This window comes from Scardinius erythrophthalmus (assembly GCF_964197995.2).
Source record: "Scardinius erythrophthalmus genome assembly, chromosome: 4".
Lineage (NCBI taxonomy): Eukaryota > Metazoa > Chordata > Actinopteri > Cypriniformes > Leuciscidae > Scardinius > Scardinius erythrophthalmus.
Genome location: NC_138224.1, coordinates 2267069 through 2291206, shown reverse-complemented (window position 1 = coordinate 2291206; position 24138 = coordinate 2267069). Strand labels below are relative to the sequence as shown.

At 39.7% G+C, this 24138-nt stretch overlaps 2 protein-coding genes across 7 annotated transcripts in view; one reads left to right on the top strand and one right to left on the bottom strand.

Moving 5' to 3' along the window:
- Window positions 1-14549, top strand: part of waslb (WASP like actin nucleation promoting factor b) — a 19484-nt gene extending 4935 nt beyond the window's left edge. The window contains exons 2-12 of one of the 4 annotated variants that reach the window (XM_081363547.1): window positions 1639-1773; window positions 1869-1955; window positions 3011-3107; window positions 3586-3609; window positions 6542-6749; window positions 7631-7673; window positions 8766-8919; window positions 9028-9045; window positions 11859-12385; window positions 13076-13184; window positions 13370-14549. In XM_081363547.1, the coding sequence (XP_081219673.1) occupies window positions 1639-1773; window positions 1869-1955; window positions 3011-3107; window positions 3586-3609; window positions 6542-6749; window positions 7631-7673; window positions 8766-8919; window positions 9028-9045; window positions 11859-12385; window positions 13076-13184; window positions 13370-13431 (1464 nt within the window). In that variant the 3' untranslated portion in view covers window positions 13432-14549. The remainder of the gene's footprint in view (window positions 1-1638; window positions 1774-1868; window positions 1956-3010; window positions 3108-3585; window positions 3610-6541; window positions 6750-7630; window positions 7674-8765; window positions 8920-9027; window positions 9046-11858; window positions 12386-13075; window positions 13185-13369) is intronic. The other 3 variants (XM_081363548.1, XM_081363549.1, XM_081363550.1) reach the window with 3 other exon arrangements.
- lmod2b (leiomodin 2 (cardiac) b) lies at window positions 13595-24138 on the bottom strand. 3 transcript variants are annotated; one of them, XM_081363545.1, is made up of 4 exons: window positions 23325-24138; window positions 21069-21233; window positions 19833-21020; window positions 14541-15973 (listed from the first exon to the last, which is right to left on the bottom strand). In XM_081363545.1, exons 1-4 carry the CDS (start codon window positions 23601-23603, stop codon window positions 15947-15949), a joined length of 1659 nt encoding a protein of 552 aa, XP_081219671.1. In that variant the 5' UTR covers window positions 23604-24138; the 3' UTR covers window positions 14541-15946. The 3 variants fall into 3 exon arrangements, with proteins under 3 accessions (XP_081219670.1, XP_081219671.1, XP_081219672.1); XM_081363544.1 differs by having other exon boundaries at window positions 13595-15973; window positions 19833-21233; XM_081363546.1 differs by lacking the exon at window positions 21069-21233 and having other exon boundaries at window positions 19833-21040; window positions 23321-23730.

Below are 24138 nucleotides of genomic sequence, written 5' to 3'. Positions count from 1 at the left end.
GACCAGAGTGAAAAAGAGTGATGTCCGTCCAGACCTTCTGTTAAAACTAAACTGCAAAAACGGATCATTCAAAAAATGTAATGTAATAGACATCACAACCAAGAGCTCATTAACATATCCCCGCCCACATTTACATTTCAGCATCTACATGGTAAACAAACTTTACTTTATTTACAACTTCGAAAAACTTGGTTCTCCCTGATAATAAGGTTATTTACATAATATACAAGGTAAAATATCTAAAATTAAAAATGCAGCAAACTTGTAAGAATTTGGATTTTTGTATATTATATAGTCATACTGGATTTAAAGTCACCTTGAATTCAAACTGGACAATTCTTGTTTTCATAGATTATGCAGTATTTATTTTAAATGATTCATCTGTGCACATTATTATTTGTTTTTAAATCACGTGCCTCATAATCCTGAATCAGAATAACTTCCCCTCCCTCTTGCAGTGACATCGTCTCTTTTCTGCTGATGAGGGCGGGGCTCAACCTGTCACTCAAATGAGATCAGCCAATAGCAAACCACAACTATACAATCAATTCCCCACAGACAAAATAAAGCCCCGCCCACATTTGTTCTTATTCCAGAAGCATTTCACTCAGACATACAGCACAAAAGGGAAGAAAAGATAGAACTATATCATCTAAACTGATCTATGCTCTCAGCCAAGAGCTTGGACTACAGTAATAATGCGCATAATGAGCCGCGTTCTCATCATGATTAGTCTGAGAGTCTTCATTCACTGGCGTTGTGACCGGCAGCTTCGTGAGGAGACTGTCAAAGGGCTGCGCTCTCGGCATGTTTCACTCACACCGCCGTGTTGAATGACACTGCGGTATAATCATGTCCTCTACAGATTGGTAGTTTTATGGCATTAAAGATTTCTATTTATTGACCAATTGTGGTGACCTTTATGGCACATCGACTTATTAACAAGAACCAAAAAGCCTTTTTATTGTTGTTTTTTCATGCACAATGACATTCTTTGGATTTTTTTTTTTAAATGGTATTTTATTAAAGGGGACCAAATATGCTTTTTTTTTTTTCATCTCTCTTTAGTGTGTAATGTTGCGGTTTGAGCATGAAACGTTATTCTCTATATCAGTGTCAGTGTTTCTGAACTCCATGAAACGCCTCCATTGTAGTCTTGAGTTTCTTCCGGGAACGAACACGTCACAATATTCCTCATTTAAATAATTAATACGCAGAATAAAGGGGCGGGGCCTGGTTGAGTTAGTTAGTAGTAGTGTGTTGAAACTGGTGGTTATGGTAAGAGGTGGGACATTTCCCAAACACATTTGAAGCACTTGACCAATCACAACACACTGCTCCAGCCGACCAATCAGAGCACAGTGTGCTTTTCAGAAGGAGGGGCTTCATAGAGACAGGAAGTAAACAGAGTGTTACTGACAGACTGGGAAGAGAGGAGATGAAACAATGGAGAATATTTGGGGAAAATAAGGTGTTTTTTGAACATTCATAGTGGCATAATTGGTCCTCTTTAAAATTCATTCTGAAAGTGATACTTGGGCATCTGTTTTCACTATGAGATAAGCAGGTGCAGGATTTATTTTAAATAAATCCCAATTGCAGATTTAGTTTAACTCTTCTGTTTCCTTGTGTCCGCAGAGTTTGTCTTCAGCGGTGGTGCAGGTCTATGGAGCCGACAGAAACTCGTCCTGGGTGAAGAAGTGCTGTGGTGTGGCATGTCTGGTGAAAGACAGCTCTCTGAGATCTTACTTTATCAGGGTGTTTGATATGAAAGTAAGTCAGCCGATGCTCCATGTGTTTTTCGTGATTCCTCATGTATCATCTTGCTCTTAGTATTTAGTAAAGGGTTTCTTATTCTGTTTCGACAGGAGGGAAAAATCTTGTTCGATCAAGAGCTCTACAACTCCTTTTCAATCAACAGCTCCAGGCCTTACTTTATCACGTTTGCTGGAGACGTAAGTGCTCATATCTTGTACATGCTTGTCCTTTTGCGTGTGTCTGTTCATGTGTTCGTATCTGTTTTGTACTCTTGTTCTTCACCTCAGCAGACGTAAGGTATGTGCCACGGCCACAGACTGATAAAGCTGGAGTTAAAGTCAATGTGAAACTGAAATTGGCTCTATTTGCTTTGTTCACGTTCATCTGCTCTTATTATTGTGTATGATTTCATCCTCCAAAAAAAAGCTAGTCTTCTCAGTCCTTTATTAAAATGTAATGACTTTTTTCCTCATTAAGTTGGCTTGAGAGAGCAAACTTACTGAAATGCAATTTAAACTTTTTATTATTCTTCCGAGACTAGTTCTTTTGACTGCTACTCCTCCTAGAGCTTTAAAGCTAGAACCTCCAAACTTGGCTCAGACCTTCAGACTGTTCTGACTTGAGTTGGTATGTCTTTTCAAACTGATCCGACTTATGGTTTTCCTAAAAATGAAGATTCTAGCAACGTTAAATCATGCTAGCAACGTTCTAAATCATGCTAACAACATGCTAAATCATGTTAACATGTTAAATCATGCTGGCAAGTGGCAACATGTTAGCAATGTGTTAAATCTTTTTCCCAACTTGTTAAATCATGTTTGCAATGTGTTAAATGTTAGAAACATGCTAGCAACATAGAAAAACACCATATCAACCTCTCTTTCTATCTATCTATTTATCTATCTATCTTATAGACTGTATTGCCTTCAAAACATTCAAACTTTAAACTACTTTAAACTTCGAACTGAACCTTAACTTCAAGCTTTTAAACTTTTTCAAACTTTCTAGTCAAGCTCTCTCAAGTCAACATCAAAGTTTGTCTTGACAATGTTTTTTTAATCTAGTTTAATATTGTGTTACTCTACAATGCTGTTTATTACAAAAGTAAAATGTCTTTTTCAATTTTTTTTTTTGTTACATTCTGTTTGAATAACTGATTCATCTGTGTTTTGATTTATGTCTTATTGTCTGTCTGCTGTTTCACCACAAGCAGAGTGTGTATAAAACGTCTTTAATGTGTGTTCGTCCTCAGACGTCCCAGATCGGTCTGAATTTTGCCAGTGAGGAGGACGCCAAGCGCTTCAGGTCTTCAGCAAATGATCTTCTGCTTAGAAGAGGGAGGAAAACCGGTAAATACAACAACAGCACAGCAGAACTGTATCTCTCCTTTGCTTCACTCGTTTCCCTCTGCTGGAAAAACCATTATCATCTGGTTTTCTTCTGACGTGATTCCCCCTTTGTCTACTTCTATCACTCTTTCTGCAACACTACATGCCTTGTTGCTCCCAGTTCTTTTTTCCTTCCTAAATTAAGGCTACTCAAGCAGTTTGTGTGTTTCTGCCGAATCCGGCTCTTTGATGTCTGTGGGACCCACAGGGGTCTGTGCGTGTCGGTCTGCTTCTGATTAGTCTTCTCTTTAACCACTTCCCCTCTGTGTGTCGACTGACTCAGCAACTTGTGCCGGGACAAGGAGACGATTGTGCGTTTAAACATCTCCCCGATCTTTCCTACACCGCTAAATCTAATTCTTTCACTAATAAACCTTCCAATTTTAAGTCATGCAGTGGTGAATTTAGTAATAACAGTTATCTTAATTTTGTCTTGCAGAAAAAAGACGTGACCCACCTAATGGTAGGTTGTTTACTAATGAATTACATGAACGTTCATTCTGTCTAAACTAAACTTTAGCTAGGACTGACAAAGTTTACCAGTTAAAATGTGTGTTATGTCTGCAGATTCTTTGAAGATAATGCTAGTAGTTTATGAACGTATGTTGAATAATCAGATTGAATTATGCAAGAAATGTCTGGTTCATTTTTCACCCAAAAAAATCAGAAGGAAAAAATAGGAAATTATATTTTACTGAAAGAAAATAACGTATGTTTTTAGGACCATAGCAATTTTGTATTGTGGCATTATTATTCTGACAGTTAACCCCAAATTAAATATAATATAATAAAATGCTGCCATACTGTATGGGCATGTTTGAATTTTACAAATATTATTTATCAGATATTATTTATTTAATTGAATAATTAAATGTTATAATAAACTAGTATTTATTAAATTTTAAATGTTTAATTTGTCATTAAAATAATGGCACAATACAAAAATCTATATATACATCACCAGGCCATATCTTGAAATATTTGCCTTTAAAATATTATCTTTAAAGGTGCAGTAAGAAATATCTGAGAAACACTGTTATTTGAAACCAACCTAAAGAAACACACCCCTCCCTTCATTGTTCCACCCCCAAATACACAGATGTCTTTCTTTATCATAGCTGAAGCAAAATAATGCATCGCGAAAAATAAAACACAGATGACGAACAAGCAAAACTGAAGAACAGATAATGAACATCCAGTACACAAGGGATGGTTGTTAGTCGCCAGCAGATCCAGACAAACAACGACACTCAAAACTGTCCTGTTACTACAGCTAACGTCACAGCAACAGCATTGCTTCTCACAACTGGAGCAGAAACGACGAAACCTCGGCATCCGTTCACAGGCCCAGCCAGTGCTAGAAATCTTTTTTTAATATTAGTGCGGCTTCTAAAGCTCTTGTCCGATCATAACCTTCTCTTTTGTAGTCTCTTTATATTGTCTTTCTTCAAATCTCCCTTTTGCTCACTCTCTCCTCCCTCATCACGAGTAGAAAGGCCCCCTACTGCTGATTGGCTGACTCTCTCCTCCCCCATCATGAGTGGACACGCCCCCTATTTCTGATTGCCCCCCCATCATGAGTGGACACGCCCCCTATTTCTGATTACGCCCCCTATTTCTGATTGCCCCCCCATCATGAGTGGACACGCCCCCTATTTCTGATTGCCCCCCATCATGAGTGGACACGCCCCCTATTTCTGATTGACCCCCCCCCCCCCCATCATGAGTGGATGCATGAGTGGCTATTTCTGATTGGCTACAAGTGTGTTGTGCTGCTCAGTCGAGCCACTTTCAGCAATGTTTATCAGAAATCGCTTACTGTCCCTTTAAATGCACACAGGCAAACCCTAGCAAATATAATTCACAAGCAAACATCCCTCCCCCTCATGTATTACACCAAAACTTGATCTTCACAGTGGTGATGGTCTTTCGCCATATGACCCTCAGGGGCTGTCAACTACCCTACCCAACTAACGTATGTTAACACGTCATTTGCACTTTAGCATCCGCCCGAGAGGCAGAAATCCAGCTATACTGGAAAATCTGGCAGCTTTGTCACACCATCCTATATGCTTGGCCAAAGTTTTGAAGTAACGTAAAGATGGTTTGGGTTAGGTTTTTTTTGTTTTTTATAAAACTGGACTATTGTGGGTGTGTGAAGGTGCTGTTGACACTCAGAGTTCCCAAAGTGGGTTATTGAGTGTGTATGTGATTCATATGTACTCCAGTCTTTACAAACTTTTGACTGGTAGTGTATGTGCATATCAGCACTGTGACCTCAGACCTCTGTTTGATGTCTATGGGTGAGCAACATGAGCTCTGGTGCAACTACAAATATTAGACTTGTAGTGAATCTGTTTGAGAGCTGGTCATGTGAATTCACCCTTATGCTGACCTGTGTGTTTTGACTGAGGAACAACAGGGTTTTTCCCTGTTGATATTTTGTTTAGTCACCCAGTATTGACCGCCTTTTTGACTTGCACCCTCTGTCTGCGTGGAGGGTTTTTTGTTGTTCCTCAAATTCAGTGTGTCCTCAAGAACCCAGGAGATTTTCCACAGCTTATTGCTGGCTTTAACGGTTATGTAAAATCCAGCGGTCGTGTATAATTTCCTGGGATTAAAAGAGGGCGTGTCTTTAGTGCACAGCAGCCTTCAAATGCTGGCAGAGAAAAGCAAGAGCAGCCTGACCACACACACACACACACACACACACACCTGCGTCGTGGATGTCTGCGCGCGTTCAGAGATGATGTTCTGCACCACCTTTTTGTCAGCGCCGACTGATGAGAAACTAGATGGGGCTTCGGATTTGGGAGGTTGCCTGGCTCCCCTGCAGTGCCTCGTTCTCCCGCAGGACGAGCTTTACGGTCCGTTCGCCGACCCCTCGGTTAACCTGCGACACAGTGAGCGCACCTGTGTGGTGATGGGTAAAATCCTCCTGAATGTGGGCTTAGGGGGTGGAGACATTAGCGGGCGCTATAGCCCGTCGTTTTTACTCTCGCCTGCGTACAGTGTCAAGCGTGAGGACACAGGTAGGTTGAGACCTGTGGTTTACCTGAGGGCTTAAATAATTGGACAAGATGGAGAGAAGCTTTATTGGGCGGTTTAGTCTTAATGCAGTGTCTTATGATCAGTGTCTCTTTTTAAAGAAGATTGTGAAAGCATGAAAGTGTAAAATGTTATAGAAGTTTAAGTTTACTGTGAAGCAAATGAATGAATTTTGAGTGTTAAAGCTTTTGAATGATACCTAATAAAATGCATAATGGAGAAAAAAGGCAATAAAAAAAGTGCTTCCTGACAGTTAAAGAGCATTAACTTTTTTTTAGCATTAACTAAAAAATAAATAAGTGTTTGATTGCATCATTTAAAAATGAATTTGATTCTGACTGTTTCAGGACCTTCAGGACTTTTAGGACCAACACTTCCAATGGCAACGGTGGACATAAAGAACCCCGAGATCAACAACCAGCGTTATCAAAATAACACTCAAATGAACAACATCAACCTCGCTAACTTCAACAGGAAAGACAAAGCCAAAGGCAAAAACAACAACAAGAAGAAGAAAATCTCCAAAGCTGAGATTGGCACCCCAAGCAATTTTCGGTGAGTTCGCTTTTAAGTTCAGAACAACTTGGAATTGGTATTAAGATGCGTTTTGGTCGATCGGATCACGAGTGGATGAGGGAAACACATTCCCATTTACACCTGGAGGTTTAATCCGTTTCTTTTGTCCACTTTCAAGCACTTCTGTCCTGATTTCTTTGAGGGGAGGGTCCCTGGTCGGGTACATTTAAGGGCTTTTTCAGATCTTTAAATTTAATAGGTGAAAAATGCTTGAGGAATTTACACATGAACATATAAGATGTCAGAAAAACACACAGAGAGCATCAGCTTTAGTTTCTGCTCTGACAACCGAACGCTGTGTGTGTGTGTGAGAAATCAGGAATGGTGAGAGAACATTGTGCTTGGTGCGTTTTTCATCTTCAAACCAAACTTGGGTCTTCAGCTGAAAAAGTTTAAATCCCATCTGGCTAGAGCTCTTCCCATAATGTTTACGCATGAGGTCAATAAGCGGAGAGCTGGCGATGTATTGCGGATGTTCGACCACATGAGCGTCTACACTGCGAAAGCAATCCGATCAAATGCGTTTTCGACCACATCTGGAAGTGGTTGAAAGTGGACAAGCTGAACTTTTACACCTCGTTTTACAGACATCGTCCACTTGTGATCCAGTCAACCAAAACACATCTTAACACCAGTTGTAAACAGGACCTATGTTATGATGGGAAGTGTAATCGGATGCACACTTCTTTTTAATCCCATGTAATATATCCCAGATGTGATAATCTGTCAGCTGTATTCCAGGAATCATGTTAAAGAGGGATGAGACCTCCGTGACCATGTTTATGTTTGATGTCCTTTAAGCATTTCAGTTTCTGAGCTGTGTTTGGTGAATGTTTCTGCTTGTGTGTGTTTTTTTCCAGGCATGTTGGGCATGTCGGATGGGATCCCAACACGGGCTTTGATGTGAGTATTTCCGCCACTACTTGTCTGCATTTAATGCGAAACGCGTAAAGCCGTGATGTTCAGTTTTGCATGCACGTTGTCTTAAGATGCTGCTGTTTACATGATTTCATAATGGATCAGAGGTCATGATGGGATGTGATTCACAAATGCAAGTCATCTCTTACACAATGTGATTGCAGCGGGTGTATCTTCATAATCCAAAGCAATCATTCTCCCAAAAAAAGGATCATATTTCAGTGTGTGCGCCAGTTTGTAATTTTAACTCCCACGAATGAGAGCTTACATAAAGGGGATTTATTCAGGGTTATAGTGTGATTGCGCCGGTAGACTATCTGCAGGAGTGCAGGGAACTTTTTCATAATCGGAGGAAAGAATTAGTAACTTTTAAGCAGAACATTCGTCTGTTTCTGTGCTGGAAGAATTTGCTGAAATATTAAAGTACATGGACTCTTAATGTCTGAATCACATTGAGTTAAATAACAAATGAGCAAAAAGAGACGCGTTTATTTTAAAAGAAGAATGCACAAGCACCTGTTTCGAGCAAACCATTTCACAAAAAGGGATATTTAGTGATGGAAAAATAGATATAATCTTCAAAATGAAGACTGGTTACTGGAAAACACTACCATTCAAAAGTTTGGTGTTGGTAGAATTTTATTTTTAAATGTTTTTGAGTCTCTTCTGCTCTTCAAGGCTGCATTTGTTTGATAAAAATACAGTGAAATATTATTACAATGTAAAATAGCTGTTTTCTATATGAATATATACTAAAATGTAATTTATTCCTGCGATCAAAGCTGAATTTTCAGCATCATTACTCCTCTCCTAAGTGTCACATGATCCTTCAGAAATCATTCTGATATTCTTCAGAAAATTACTATTATTGATATGATTAAATAGAAATCTGTTGTAACATTAAACGTATTTAATGTCACTTTTGATCAATTTAATACGATAATGTACGTTCAAATTTAATGTGATGAACTACAAAAGCGTCCCTAACGAATGAGGAAGTTCATATTAATTTAATGTGATTTGTATCTCGATTCTTTCCAGTCGTTTGTTGACGGTTCACTCATTGTCTTTTCACAGTTGAATAACCTGGACCCAGACCTCAAGAACCTGTTTGACATGTGTGGCATTTCTGAGGACCAGCTCAAAGACAAAGAGACGTCCAAGGTCATCTACGACTTCATTGAGAAGAAAGGAGGAGTAGAGGCTGTTAAAAGTGAACTTCGACGACAAGGTGAGTCCAAGAGTTCGGGTGCCAGGTCGTGATATTAGCACTTATCCAAGCAAAAATGATCGTATGTTGTAGTATTTCAGAGTAATATTTAAATAATTTGTCCTTCAGGACCCCCGAGGTGGTGTGGTAGGTTACTTCCCCTTTTGCATGAGTCTGCAGTGATGAAATGAAAACCCTTTTTTTTTTTTTTGGCTGTGTGTGATACTTTTAGTGCCTCTAGTCAGAACCAGAGTTGGAGGCAAACCTTAACACGCACCAAAACTAGACCTTCAAATTAGGAGTGTGCGATGTATACCGTCTATGATAATATTGTGATTGTTGTTTCAACGATGTGTAATCTGACATTGAGTGTGTCCCTCACTTTACAACATCACACATACACTACATAGTGTAGTCTTGTAGGTTATACTAGTGCACTAAATCACGCAGTGAAAGCGTGCAGTTTATTAAAATGCCTCCAATATTCAAGATAAGGGTCAAAAATACCTCTTTTATTTTCATATCATTTAATATAGTTGATCAATATCACACGAATAGTGCCGTTTTTTGGCACTATGATTTGGCAGCATGATTACAAATGTGATTTTATACAACAGTTCATTAAACAAGTAGTTGATATTAAGTGACTTACATTTTAGACACAATATTGCTTGTTTTTGCTCTATTTATTTGTTCCAAACATAGCCACAGAACTGTTTCGCGTCTGAGCAACACACTGCGGTGTTTCCTTATTGAATGAATTGGTTGAATGAGAGATTCAATGACTCACTCATTAAACTTTTTTTTTTTTAAATAATTTCAAATATCAATATTTAATGTTTTAAAACATCAAAACATTATTTCTATATTTGTAACTGCAAGTTAAATGTGTTTCCTCTGCATTGCAAAGATGAATTTTGTTGATACTGATTTCATTTGATCGGTAACAGCCCTATTGTGTCATTTTATTATTCTAATTGAATTTATTGAATAAATGGATGAATACGACACAAAGGATGATACATACATGGCTTTATGGGGTAAAAAAGCCCATAAAATGTAAAAAATCTATTTAACCTTATTGGAAAAGATAATTTCTGTAGCTGCTGAGAACTGACCACCACACAGAATATGAAGAATATCAAAAGCTTCGGGATTCAAAGCCTAAATCTGCCACGGTACCAACACAATAAACGCACTCAGCAAAATATTGTGTAAATATCATTATCGATTGACAAAAAAATATATCTTGTTATTCAATCTCGCACACCCCTCCTCCAAACTCCCAGATCCAAACCAAGGCCTGTTGGGTTGAAGAAACCGGCTGAAATAAAGATCTTGAGAGATCTCCAGCTCTGGTGTGTGTGTGTCTTCTGTCTTCCTCGCTGCTCACCGCTGAAAGCTCTCCAGTAAAACTTATTTTTCAGAGTCAGCGTTTATATTCGCATGGAGTTGCAGGAGTAAGCTGAGCTGTGAGCAGCAGCCAGGATGAACACACTGCATCCTACGGGAATCTCCCCGTTTCAAGAACCCTGGAGTGAAATTTCTATTTCTGCGTCGAGTTTGACTTTAAAGTGGTTGCCTGCGTTGGCGAGTCGTTGGACAAGGATATCCGATGTTATTTGTTTAACACATAATATTTTTATTTTTTATGCATGTACACTGTTTTAAATCTTTTTCTTTTTTTAAAGAAATTAATACTTTAATTCAGCAAGGATGCATTAAATTGATCAAAAGTGACCGTAAAGATATTTATAATGGATTGATTTCTGAATAAATTACATTTTACAATATATTCACATAGAAAACAGCTGATTTAAATTGTAGTAATATTTCACATTTTTACTATTTATACCGTATTTTCAAACCAATAAATGCAGCCCTGGTGAACATGAGAGACTCAACATTTTAAAAAATCTTTCAAATTTGCTTTATGTAACACAAGAAAGGTTTATCTGTTTAATAGCTATGCATGACTGCCTAGTTTTGGAAGGAAACCGGAAGATAAAATCATTCATTACATATAAATTATCCTCACATTATTTGATGATTATTTGAAAACCTTTTAAATTCTAATTCTAGATGTGGCTGTGTTGCTCAGCAACTGTAAACAACAGCTCTTAATTAACCGTTCGCAAAGACCCGCCCCCTTTAGTTACTGTTGCTATGTCCGACAAGCCACGCCTCTCTCATGCCACATGTTCTCACACAGTGAAACATACATCGCGGAGCAGAGACACTGACACACACTGACAGACCAGGTTACTTTTGATATGAAACAAAGTCTCAACTTTCAAATTTACTCCTTTTTTTTAAAGAAATTTAAACGATAAATACCGTTTTGTGGCTCTTTAATGTGTCTGACAGATCGCTCGGTTAAAGCCGCTCGTGAACCAATCATCTCTTCCTTCTAGTTAATTCATAGCATCAAATAAACATGAATGAACATCAGAAGGAATGTTGTTTTAACCGCGGACAGACGTCAGTACACTCCGTTTTCCAAGTTCAAATCCTCCGACGTTAATCTACTAATTCTCCTGACTGCTTTGTCGGACAAAAATGGCGGATGGTGGATTATGATTGGTCCGATCGCCTGTCAATCAAACTCCCTGCGACGGGTCAACTGCAGCATGCATAATAACACCACCTTAATAGCAACTTTATCATCATCTTGACATGTTTTTGACATCATTCATTACATATAAATGATCCTCACATTATTAGATGTTTAAATTTAAAAACCTTCTAAAATTCTAATCCTAGATTCTAAATTCTGTGATTGCAACTTGCTGTGTTGCTCAGCAACCATAATCAACCGCTCTTAACTGCAGCATGCTTAATAACACCACCTTAATAGCATCATCCTCTTGACATGTTTTGGGAAGTTTTTTCACATTAATCCATGTTACAGGAATAGATTGACATTTACCTTAATGTATTGTTGTATTCTCTTTCTCCAGCACCTCCACCTCCACCCTCCAGAGGAGGACTCCCACCTCCTCCACCCCCCCATAACTCTGGCCCTCCTCCCCCTCCTCCTCCCTCCAGAGGTCGAGGAGCTCCACCTCCACCTCCTCCATCCAGAGCCCCCACCTCAGCTCCACCCCCTCCTCCACCCTCCCGGCCCGGCATGGGTGCACCACCTCCTCCCCCCAGCAGAGGTCACGGGTCAGCTCCTCCACCACCTCCACCTCCCCAACCCGCCTCCATGTCTCCACCGGCCCCTCCACCCCCTCCTCCATCATTTTCAGGGGGTGGAGCTCCACCTCCTCCTCCCCCTCCTCCTCCGGGACCGCCTCCTCCCGCGCCTCCTCCACTAACGGAGGTTAATTCAGGGGATCTGCCTGGGGGGAAGTCTGCACTCCTGGACCAGATTCGAGAAGGAGCGCAGCTGAAGAAGGTGGAGCCGAACAGCAAGCCGGCCGTGTCCAGCGGAGGCCGTGGCGCTCTCTTAGACCAAATACGAGTCGGCGTTCAGCTTAAAAATGTGAGTAGAGCGGCAAAGAACCAATGAGACAAGACGAAAACAATATTTTTTTATATACTTTTATTCAGCAAGGATGCATTAAATGAATCAAGTGACAGTAAAATCATTTTAATGCTACAAAAGATTTCAAATAAACGCGGTTCTTTTGAACTTTCTGGTCATCAAAGAATGTATCAGTTTCAACATTGATAATAATCGTGTTTCTTGAGCAGCAAATCTTCATATTAGAGTGATTTCTGAAGGATCATGTGACAATTAAAACTGGAGTAATGATGCTGAAAATTCAGCTTTGATCACAGGAATAAATTACATTTAACAATATATTCACATAGAAAACAGTTTCTCTAAATTGTAATATTTCACATTATTACTGTTTTAACTTACATTATTATATATAACATTATTACTGCTATTTTGATCAGATAAATGCAGCCTTGATGAGCATAAGACGCTTATTTTTTTTATTTTTTATTTATTTTTTTTAAGCATTAAAAAAATCTCTTATTGATTTATGAACTGGTTCTATTTCATCAATTAATCAGCGATTTGTATTTCCACACCATGGAGTCCTTGTTCAAATCAGTATATTTTATTTTTTAGTTGTGTGTTTTTTTTATTGTTTTTTTTTTTTTATCACAACTGCATGGCATGCCGGTGAACAAAAACATTCTGATCATGTGACCCTTACAGGTACCGGACTCTACCGAATCGACTCCGGCCTCTCCGGCCCCGTCCGCTGGGATCGTGGGCGCTCTGATGGAGGTCATGCAGAAGAGGAGCAAAGCAATCCACTCTTCAGGTGTGTGTGTGTTTGTGTGTGTGTTTGTGTGTGTGTTTGTGTGTGTGTTTGTGTGTGTGTTTGTGTGTGTGTTTGTGTGTGTGTGTGTGTGTGTGTGTGGGACTGAGCGTTATGACCATTACAGTCAGGCTCATTCAGCATTGTGTTACACTAGAAAACTTAACATTTAATCCATGGTTTTGTAGATGAGGATGAGGATGATGATGATGAAGAAGATTTTGAAGATGATGATGAGTGGGATGACTGATGACCAGGGCTGCCCGAAACAATCAAGACACTACAATGCTCTTGTCTTTATAAATCTTATCAAATTGTAATGTAAATGGATGACCAATTTGCTGTACTTTTTTTTTTTTTTTTTTTTTTGCCTTATGCTTTTTTTTTTTTTTTGTTTGTTTTGTTTTTTTATTAATTAATCTGTGCAATACCTCATTTAATCTGTAAAGGTTTGTCATGTATCTCCTGTAAAGGTTTCCCCTCCTGGATTAACGTGCAATTTTACATCAAGTTTCTTGATTTGTAAAGTTGAATATTATGGTTTTTTTTGTTTTTGTTTATTTTTTTCTTCATTCATTGAAAGGGAGGTCGACTCTAAGGAACAAGATGAGCGAGACTTTAATGTTGATATTGTGAAGCAAGAACACTATTTTCATACTTCTCTCTTATGTACCTTACCTTTTCTTATTCAGAACGTAGTTTAGCACTATTATTTTCTTAACAAAAAAAAAAAGCATATTTAGCCCTGTTGCTTATTTGTAAATTTGCTCAGAGTTTGAGTCGGTTTATATTTTTGCACGATTTAAAAAAAAAAAAAAGTGAAAAACATTAATTGAGGGGATACAGCGCAATACGGCGGATATGTTTACACATTGTGTGCTATAGCTACTATGTCAGGACTCTCCTTAACATTAGATGTGAGAAACACTACAGTTATTATAAAATATCCTGTTTGCATTTTACTGGCATTACTACAAATCTCACAGGCATGTGTTTTTTCTTTCCAGTTGGTCAGATACGGTTCATGTTGAAATTTAATGTTCATGTGTGCCATTTAAAAAAAAAAAAAACTAAAAAAACGAACACACCTGAATCGGACGGGTCGTACGTTCTCAATGTTTTATTAATAACGCACTGTGATGCTGTACTAATTCAAAGAGAGCCTCTGGCTCGCTTGACGGTCCGCAGTGGCTCGTATCACATAGTTACACTGTTTTTAACAGTGTTATAGAGGAATTAAAATATCTTTTCCGGTTTTTATCCTTCGTTCAACCAGGGTTGCTTTGCATCGAGACTTGAAACCTTTGAAATGAGGTTGAAAAATAATTATTAAAAATTGTACACTCAAATAAATGTTATTATTTACAGAACCTTCATGTATTCTGTGTTTTTTATTCAGTTCACTTATACAGTAAATGTGACTAAAACATTAAAATCCAGTTTCCAAGTAGGTGGTGATTCAAAAAATGTCCTTGATTGAGTGAATTTAGAAGTCGTTGTTTGTTGTTTAAACCCACAGCCTGATATGGTATTCCTGGAGTTTAGCCAGACAGCTGATCGCATATGACATTTTGTTTTGTTCTATTTTTAGAGCGCTAAAGTTATTTGGCAGACATTTAAGAATAAAAATCAACTGTCAAACAAAATTAAATTGTTTTACAGGGTTTTAGCTTGGGCAAATGTCCGTTCAGGTAAATTTTACCTGCAAGTTATTTAAAGCTAGAGTGTTCTCTAAGCAGACAAAATTGGAGTGAAAGTGTTTTAATATTTTCTGTGCGTCCTTCATAACCTGTTCAGCAGCTTTTATTTTTTCCCCTGTGGTCTCATGTGATCAGAAGTTAGCCATGCTTTAAATGTCTGTTGCATGCTGTGATGTGCATGGAAATTAAGTTAGAAATTGTTTAAAGGGATTGTTCACCCAAAAATTAAATTACTCATCCTCATGTCGTTCCAAACCCTTAAGACTTTTGTTCATTTTCGGAACACAAATGAAGATCTTTTTGATGAAATCTGAGAGCTTTCTGTCCTTCCATTGACAGTCTACGCAACTACCACTTTGATGCTTCAAAACTTTACAGGTTTGGAAGGACATCAGGGTGAGTAATAATGACAGGATTTTCATTTTTGGGTGAACTAATCCTTTAACGGTGGGAAAGTATGTGTCTTTCAGATGTGTTCCTTCGCTGCTGCTAAAAACATTTCTCTGTTCACGGTGAACAGCTGCGGAGTGGATTTAGTCCCCGGGAACTTTTCCAAAATACACAAACATACAAGGTCCGGATTAAGAGACTGTGTTATTCATACAACCAATACTCTCCTGTTCCAGCAAAGATATATTGGCCCTGCGTTTGCTTACGGAAGGCTAGTCTTCTGACCTTTGCTACTGTTTTGGTTAGTTCTGCTAGCAGAAATAACAATGCGGTTACTATTTTAGTCAATTATTGAATTGATGATTTTTAATCCTTTTAAACCAAGTCAGATATTTACATATATACAGACATGAATCATGTTAAAAAACATTAACAAGGCAAAGTCGATTTTTTTCATTTAAGAACAAGAAAGTACAATCACAACAACAGCACAAACTGCCTCAATGACTAAAAGTGATTTAAAAAAAAATGAATACAGTGCAAATATCCAGGTTATTCTCAATACAGAAAACCTTGTTATTTTAAACATGAAACAGAAAAGCACACCGTGTCTGTGTTCGCAGATGATGCTCAGGAGGCCTTAAACCTGCTGTCCTCTTCTGTCTTAAAGCCTGGTTACTGGAGATACTGAGGAACCTCCACCTGCGAAGAATCAAAAGGTCAGATCCATCCAAATTTGTTCACAGCACAATTAGATTACCATGACCTTGTTTATTATATTTAGTGCTGGGCAACGATTAATTGCATCCAAAATAAAAGTTTGTGTTTACATATATGTGTGTGTACTGTGTATAATTATTTTGTATATATAAATACACACATGCCTGTATTTTAAGAAAAATGTGTTGTTATAAAATATAATATATAAATTGTTTGAATATATATACACACACAGTATATAGATACAAATATTTCTTAAAGTGTAGCCTATATATATTTATGCATAATTTATAAAAATATTTTATAACACATTTTTTATTAAATACAGGCATGTGTGTGGATTTATATATACAAAATAATTATATACAGTACAGACACATATTATGTAAACACAAACTTTTATTTTGGATGCGATAAATCGCGATTAATTGTTGCCCAGCCCTTATATTCAATCAATAACAAAACCAAGTCAAGCATTCTGTTTTTCATTCTTCTGTCTACTCAAACAGTTTTAATTTTCCACAGCACCAAGGCAACTGTCTTCTTATCGAGACGGGTAAAATGGTTTCTATTCATAGCAGCACTAAGTGTGAGGAATTTGTGAGGTCAGGGTGCTTGTCTGGGGATAACACCGAGTTTTCCACTGCCTCGTGAACAGAAGTACGCTTGAGTTTTGCTCTCTGCCATTTTGTTCATTTCACCACATTTATTATGATGTCGATCTGGGCTGTAACCACCATAGACACTCAGAGGAATAGAAGTCCGCCCCAATAATTAGAAATATGTCCAAATTGTCCCCCCAATATTTAATATTCTTGATGTTTCTCTGCTGCACTCAGGGCACCGTTCTGTTTTTGTTAGGTTGGCAAAAAAACAAAATGTAGCTGGTTTTCCTCAGCACGTCAATGTCAAAATGTTTGAAATGGCCAATCAAATCAAAGAAGGCTGCAGTCTAACTTCACTGAAGATGAGTGCGAATTCCAACCAAGCGCAACCTCTCCGTCTCTCTCATGAAACCAACACGGAAGTGAGTTAAACTGCAATTCGTTGACTGGCCGCTTGAGGCTGGTGTCAAAAGTGAGTCAAATCTGTATCTCCCCCATGTTAAAATGACAAATTTTACAGCAGAAAAAAACGTGTTTACAGCCTGGTGTCTGTATGTGGCTTTGGTCTATACAGCTAATTTCGCCCTTCATGACAACTGTGAGGGGGGTGAATTTTTTTATAACTCATCCTTTAAATTATATTAAGCCTTAATTTCTGCATAATTAAGGGTGTCCACTTTTGAGTGACAGGTGAATTCCAGCTGCTGTGGTCATTGGTCATCATTAGCCGTTTGTTAGCTGTCACGTTACCTCAGCTCATTGTCTGACTGTAAAAATAAATAAATCCGGCAGTGACGCGCTGCCACGCCCACTTTAGGCTTCAAAAAACGTCTTCAGAAACCTACGGGTGACGTCACGGACACTACGTCCATATTTTTTTATGGTCTATGATTCCAACGTGACACTTTAGTTTTAACAGTGAAAGAGTGTGTGATAAGTTGTAAATAGCTACACATTTAATCATTTACGATAGAACCGTTGACCGTAATATCTAGTGATGCAAACTGCTCAACTTATTTTAATGAAATTTTGCCGTTTTGAATTGAAAATATCCTATAATTTAGCCTACGTACGTGATTCATGTCATTCATTACAGAATTTCACGAGACAAGGAGAATGAATGTGCATATTCATACACTTTATTTTAAGGTGACGTAGTTACATGGTACTACATGTACTTACTATAGTAATAACAGTAAATTATGCATAATTACAAGTAACTTGCCCTATTCCAAACCCTAACAGCAATTCTAAAGTACATGCTAATTAAGTTAACTAGATGTACCGCATCGCGGTACAAAATATGACCGCCGCTCAGGCCTGCACTGGCTTTCCACAAAAATAAATGACGTGGAGTAATTTGGCTGTATTGCGTGTTTATGTATATACCTATAAAAAGTAATAGTATGTGCATGTCTGTCTGTGTGTGTATGTGTGTGTGTGTGTGTGTGTTTGTGTATGTGTGTGTCTGTGTGTGTGTCTGTGCGTGTATGTATGTGTGCGCGTGTGTGTTTGTGTGTCTGTGCATGTGGATTTGTATGTGTGTGTATGGGTGTGTGTCTGTGCGTGTGGATGTCAGTGTGTGTGCATGCTTGCATTTGTTTGTATTCCTGCATGTGTGTGTGACAGTATCATCCTAAACCAGCAACCCTTCGCTCAACAGCACCATCTACAGGCCGATGAGTGTACAGTCACTAAATGTGCACATAAATGAATTTATTTTATACCCCCCCCCCCCCCCCCCCATGGATGAAATTCTACAAAACTTAGCAGAGGATACCCCCAGAGGATGTCAAGTTAATCATACACATGAAATATGGTGCAGTTCTGAACATCTCCACTGAAGATAGGGGCGATAAAAGCAGAATAATATTGCATTTTCATTTTTTATGGGAGGGGCGCAAATCACAAATGACTGATTATGGGCTAGGTTGATGTGGGCCCTTAAGAGTGGGCCCTACATACCATAAAAATTTCTTCATCCTCGGTGCCACGGTTCAGGTAGTTATTTAGGAAAAACTGCATTTTTTTGGGTTTGGGGGTGCCCAGCGCGAGGGGGGAGTGGCCCCTGGGGACCAAATGAAATTTTTCCTTAGAAGTCTAGTGGGGCTACATGCCCACCAAATTTCATGTTCCCCGGTGCTTCGCTGTCCCTGGTATCGTTGACGAAAAATTTACGGGGGCCCCAGCGCGGGGGGGGAAGTGGCCCCCGGGGACCAAAAGAAATTTTTCCGTAAAAGTCTAGTAGACCAACATACCATAAAAATGTCTTCATCCTCGGTGCCACGGTTCAGGTAGTTATTTAGGAAAAACTGCATTTTTTGGGGTTTGGGGGGGCCCAGCGCGGGGGGGGAGTGGCCCCCGGGGACCAAACGAAATTTTTCCTTAGAAGTCTAGTGGGGCTACATGCCCACCAAATTTCATGTTCCCCGGTGCATCGCTGTCCCTGGTATCGTTGACGAAAAGTTTACAGGGGCCCCAGCGCGGGGGGGGAAGTGGCCCCCGGGGACCAAACGAAATTTTTCCGTAAAAGTCTAGTAGACCAACATACCATAAAAATTTCTTCATCCTCGGTGCCACGGTTCAGGTAGTTATTTAGGAAAAACTGCCTTTTTTGGGGTTTGGGGGGGCCCAGCGCGGGGGGGGAGTGGCCCCCGGGGACCAAACGAAATTTTTCCTTAGAAGTCTAGTGGGGCTACATGCCCACCAAATTTCATGTTCCCCGGTGCTTCGGTGTCCCTGGTATCGTTGACGAAAAATTCAGTAAGGTGACGAAAAAAAAAAAAAAAAAAAACTTTGACAATCCCTATATGACCGCTTTCGCTAGCTACGCTAGCGGCGGTCATAATTAATATTGCTCAGTACTTAAGTTAAATGTAACTACATCACCTTAAAATAAAGTGTTACCTTATTTAATTCCTATAAATAAATAAAACACCTCTAAAAAAAAAAAAAAAATGTTGGTCCTCCCCAGCAACAGTAATGGTGACCATATTCTTTTAAAGAATGCATCTAATATAGTTTGGATTGCGACATGTCACCTGTTATAAGCAGGTGTGGCAACAATGACAGGTATGCTCACGAGAGTTGTTTGGGCTTAAAGTGAGTACTTTCTTAAATAAGACCTTTGTATTTGGCATAACTGGCTGTATAGTGTTTTACAAATCAGTCATTTGAATTCGGATGCTGCCTAAGAAGACAACAAGAAAGCTCACTATGTTTTGGGAGATACTCACCTTTCTGAGATTTTTGATGCTGCTTCCTTTGATGGCGTCCATGAGTTGATCATGAGCGCAGCGTAGAGGTGTGGACGGTCTGGAGTTCTCTCTGTCATTGATGGGTCTCAGTGCGTTCTTCAGTTCCTTTAATATGCTGTTAGTCTCTGTTTGCTTTGCAGTGCCATTTTTGCCCTTTTTGGATTTGGATTTGGTGGGCCTATGCTGCTGCTTCTTGGAGGTCTTCTCTTGCTGTTTGATGACCTCTGCGATCATTCTGGAGGGAGATTTCTTTTCTGGGATGGAGGCTTTGGGTGGAGGTGGTGGTGGAGGAGGAGGAGGTGGTGGAGGAGCGTTCTTCTTTGCCATGTCAATGTGTGGTAGCTTTGGAGATGACCATGGTGAACTCCGAGGAGAGCCGTAAGGAGAAGAGTTGGTCGTGCTCTTCTGAAGCGCAACCGCTCTTGGGTTTGTGGGAGTCGCTGCAACTCCTTGCTGTTGACGCATCTCCTGCATTCTCTTCTGTCTTTGGAAGTCTTGGTTGCGGGTGAGAATGGTAGTCATGCTTATACGAGGGCCTGGAAGATCGAACTGGTATCCCAGCTTTAACAGAGTGGTATTCTCCCTCAGTAACTTCACAATCTCCATTTCCACCTGACCTCCACAAATGTGCCGTTGGTTGTGAAATCGCATTTCTGTAAGTTTACTGTTTCGGGTGAGGGCTTGCACTAGTGCCATGATACCCTTCCCTGTAATAAAGTTGGATTCAATGTTAAGATTCGTGATGTTGCTGTTTTCTCTCAGCATCTTGGCGATGGCAAAAGCCACCTGGTCATCTGCGTGTGTGTTGGCAAGACTAAAGAAACGTACCTGTGTGTTAGAACGTAAGGCCTCTGCAAATCGGATAAGAGTGTCTTGGGAGATATTTTCAATGTTGTTGAGGTTGACTTCGGTGGTATCTGGGTCATTGTTGAGGATCTTTTCCAGAACCTCGTCCACCACAGTGGGGTTTCCTGACATGCGACTCGGCTCCTGAAGTTGGACTTTTGTTTCGCCTATTAGTGGAGAGTGTCGTCTTTCAGGCTCTGCCATGTGATTGGACTGACCATTGGAAGACCAACACTGCTGTGGTTGAGTAGTACAATCTAGTGACTGTGCTATTTTAGGACTGTTGTCTTCATTTCCTTCTTCCTCATCTTCTTCTTCCACCTCCTCCTCCTCTTCTTCCTCTTCCACCTCCTCCTCTTCTTCTGTCACTGGTTCATCCGGTTCACTTTCCTCTTCTTCCTGTTCCTCTTCATCATCCCGATATTTCTGTGCATCTTTCTCATTTTCGTCAGCCTCGTCTTTTTCATCCCCAGATTCTTCAGTGTCACTCTCAGTTAAACCTTCTTCCTCCTCTTCTCTGCCGTCTTCGTCTTTCTGGAATTGAAAAGGTAATTTTTAGAAAAGCTTTGATCCTGGTGCAGAACTTGAGTCCCAGACCCATGGCGTCTCTTCCCCTTTCACATCATTCCTTTTCCCGGATTATAGAGACATGTACATTTTTGGGGATATTTTATCAAATCTTTGCCAAATGGCGACTGCTATTCAACAATTCAGATCAAAATCCTTAAATATAGCATCCTTTAGTTTTTACCCAACACTCTCATGCAAAAATGCAAAAATTAGAGATAGGGTGATTGATTAGGCTTGCCACTTTGTACACTTCTTTATTTCCCCCTAAAGTGTAAGGGTTAGGGTTCTAGTAGTACCATAATATAGCAGGGGTGTAACGGTACATGTATTCGTCCGGACGTCACATTTCAGTGCATACAGTCATACGCCGAATACAGTCAGTCACATGCGGTGAGTAAAACTCAGTAAACTTCCGGCTTTTGAACTGGTTGCAGTTCCACTCTGGCTCCATATGGGGGCGCTCACAGGACGAGTGCAGAATGAATGGAGGTCTATGGCGCTATACCCCTCAAAATCCACTTTTCTCAGGATATAATTTTTTGTCTAGTAAATTGAATGTTGTATTCGAAAGGAGATGCAAAGAAATTACACATTGCTGGGTGTTAGATTTGTCAGCACCCAGCGATTACCGCTTACGGCAATCCTTAAGTCACTTTGGTGCTTTCGCGCTCTGCACTTTGTTTTCTCTCGAGGCATCGACAACACAGCTGACACAGGTAAACACACAACACAGCTGACACAGGTAAACACACAACACAGCTGACACAGGTAAACACACGTGCTAGAAGAGTTTTTGTTTTGTTTGTTTCTGGTCCCGCTTCGGATGCCACGATGCCATCAAGCGGTATCTCTGGTCGTAATCAGTCCTTCACTGACCAATCAGCGTTCATTAGCAGAATGATAGCGTGTTATGGGCAACAACTCAACCTGTAAGAAATCGAAAGGACATAAGTACTCGTTCATTCAACTTTCGACCTATAACCCATGTTGAACTTGCAAAACCTACAATCAAATCTGAGATTTCTCAACAGCAATCGGGTGAAAGAGACACATTTAGCCGTCTAGCCCCATAGACTCCCATTCATTTTGCACTCATGGGCGATCGCCCCCAGTGGAGCTCTGGTGTAACTACAACCAAAATTCGGTACAATAGGACTTAATAGGGAGTGGCCAGGCTCTCCGTAGACGGGCTCTGCACCAACCCAAAACAAGTTCAAATGGCACACAAGAGTTTGCTAGTAGCTGAGTTTCTAATCATTTTCTGCCACACTCCAAAGACTTCACGGAAAGAAAGCAGTTACAGCAAAAAAAAGGGAATCCTGTTTTTTTTTTTTCTTTATTTAACAAAAATCTTTTTTTTTTTTTTTTTAAGTGTAATGGGCTGTCTCCTCATGGAAAGGTGAAGTAGGCTCCAATGTAGATGCCACTTTTTCTCCTTCTCGCTCATCTTTCCGTGACTTCGTGAAAGTGTAATATTGAACTTTGTGCATACGCCATTGTCTACGCATGTTAATGAACTCTCACGCGCAAAGAAAACAGCATCGTAGGCTAATCAAACGTTTATTCAATTCAATTCACATTTATTTGTATAGCGCTTTTCACAATAAGCATCATTTCAAAGCAACTTTATAGAAAGAATCCACATTAATATTTAGAGTGATCTGTTAGTTAGCTAAAAATGTATTAATTTAAACAATGTAATAATTTAAGGGAGAAACAATGAGCTCATTGAAGTAATGAATACTTGTTTAAGAAATTATTATGACATATTGAAAATGGTAGCATTGGTGTATGTATAATCAAACTAATAAGTTTGAAAACAGCTACTGCATTTTATCGAACCGTGACCCCAAAAACGAGGTACGTACCAAACCGTGACGTCTGTGTACCGTTTCACCCCTATAATATAGTACATTTTACAACCTTAAGGGTGCATATTACTACACTAAGGTACCAAAATGTACCCTTTAGGGATAAATAAGGTACAAATTTGTGCCTTTTGAGGGTGACAAGCTGTTGTACCCCTGTTAGTGTTTGAGGTTGTGGATCACTGACCTCTCTAGGGCTTGTGGAGCCGGTCCTCTCCTCCTCCAACAGTTTCCGTGTCTCATTTTCCCAGTATTTCATCAGAGCTTCCCTGCTGAATGTTCCAGTGGGAGTCTTGGCTGTCTGATCTCTCTGTCGCAGTCCGATGGGAAGGTTGTCGTCTGGGTCAATATCAGCCAACTCCTTCTCCAGCTCCTGTAGTTCCTCAGCAGTCAACGAGGCCAACAACTCATCCTCATCCAAATCCTCGTACTTACTCAGTTCCCGTCGGTAGCCAAATGTACTCATGGCCTCTTGTTAGTCTGTTTAAAGTCTGAAAGTCCTGGTTTTGTCTCAGTATTGGGACATCAGATCTTTCGAGTGGTCTGGGAACTGGGATGGTATGACTGGTGCAATTGAGAGCGAGCGCTCGTCTACTGGGGTGGGCAGCTGGAGGGGTCTTAAACAAAGCCCCAGCCCATGATGTCGTTGCTTTTTTGGGAGGCAGGAGTCAATCTGACAGAGCTGGAAAAAGCATGTGAGCTCACAACATGGCCACAGCGAGGCCTGTCAGTAAATGCTGACTGCATTGTTCATGTCCAAAATAAGCAGATAGACTCTGAGGAGATGGCTTAGAGGGAAATGGCAATGTCCTTATAATAGCGAGTCCTTTTTTCCAGCGTACTTGAATTTGAAACACTTAAAGGAGTAAAACCTATTCTGAATGGTTCTGCGTTAAATGAAATCTCAATTACTGTTTAAGTGGCCTAATTATGCTCAATTTGAACATTTAAAAGGTACCATTTTTGTGTTGTTGACATCCTCAGTTTTGAATTGGACTACC

Excerpts from the sequence above, each read along its gene's own strand:
- lmod2b (XM_081363544.1), bottom strand. The coding sequence starts at position 23,603 with ATGAGTACATTTGGCTACCGACGGGAACTGAGTAAGTACGAGGATTTG. Across the intron at positions 21,234-23,324 it reads GCTCCACAAGCCCTAGAGAG|AAAGACGAAGACGGCAGAGA; the intron begins GTCAGTGATCCA and ends TTTCAATTCCAG. Across the intron at positions 15,974-19,832 it reads GCATCAAAAATCTCAGAAAG|GTGGAGGTTCCTCAGTATCT; the intron begins GTGAGTATCTCC and ends GATTCTTCGCAG.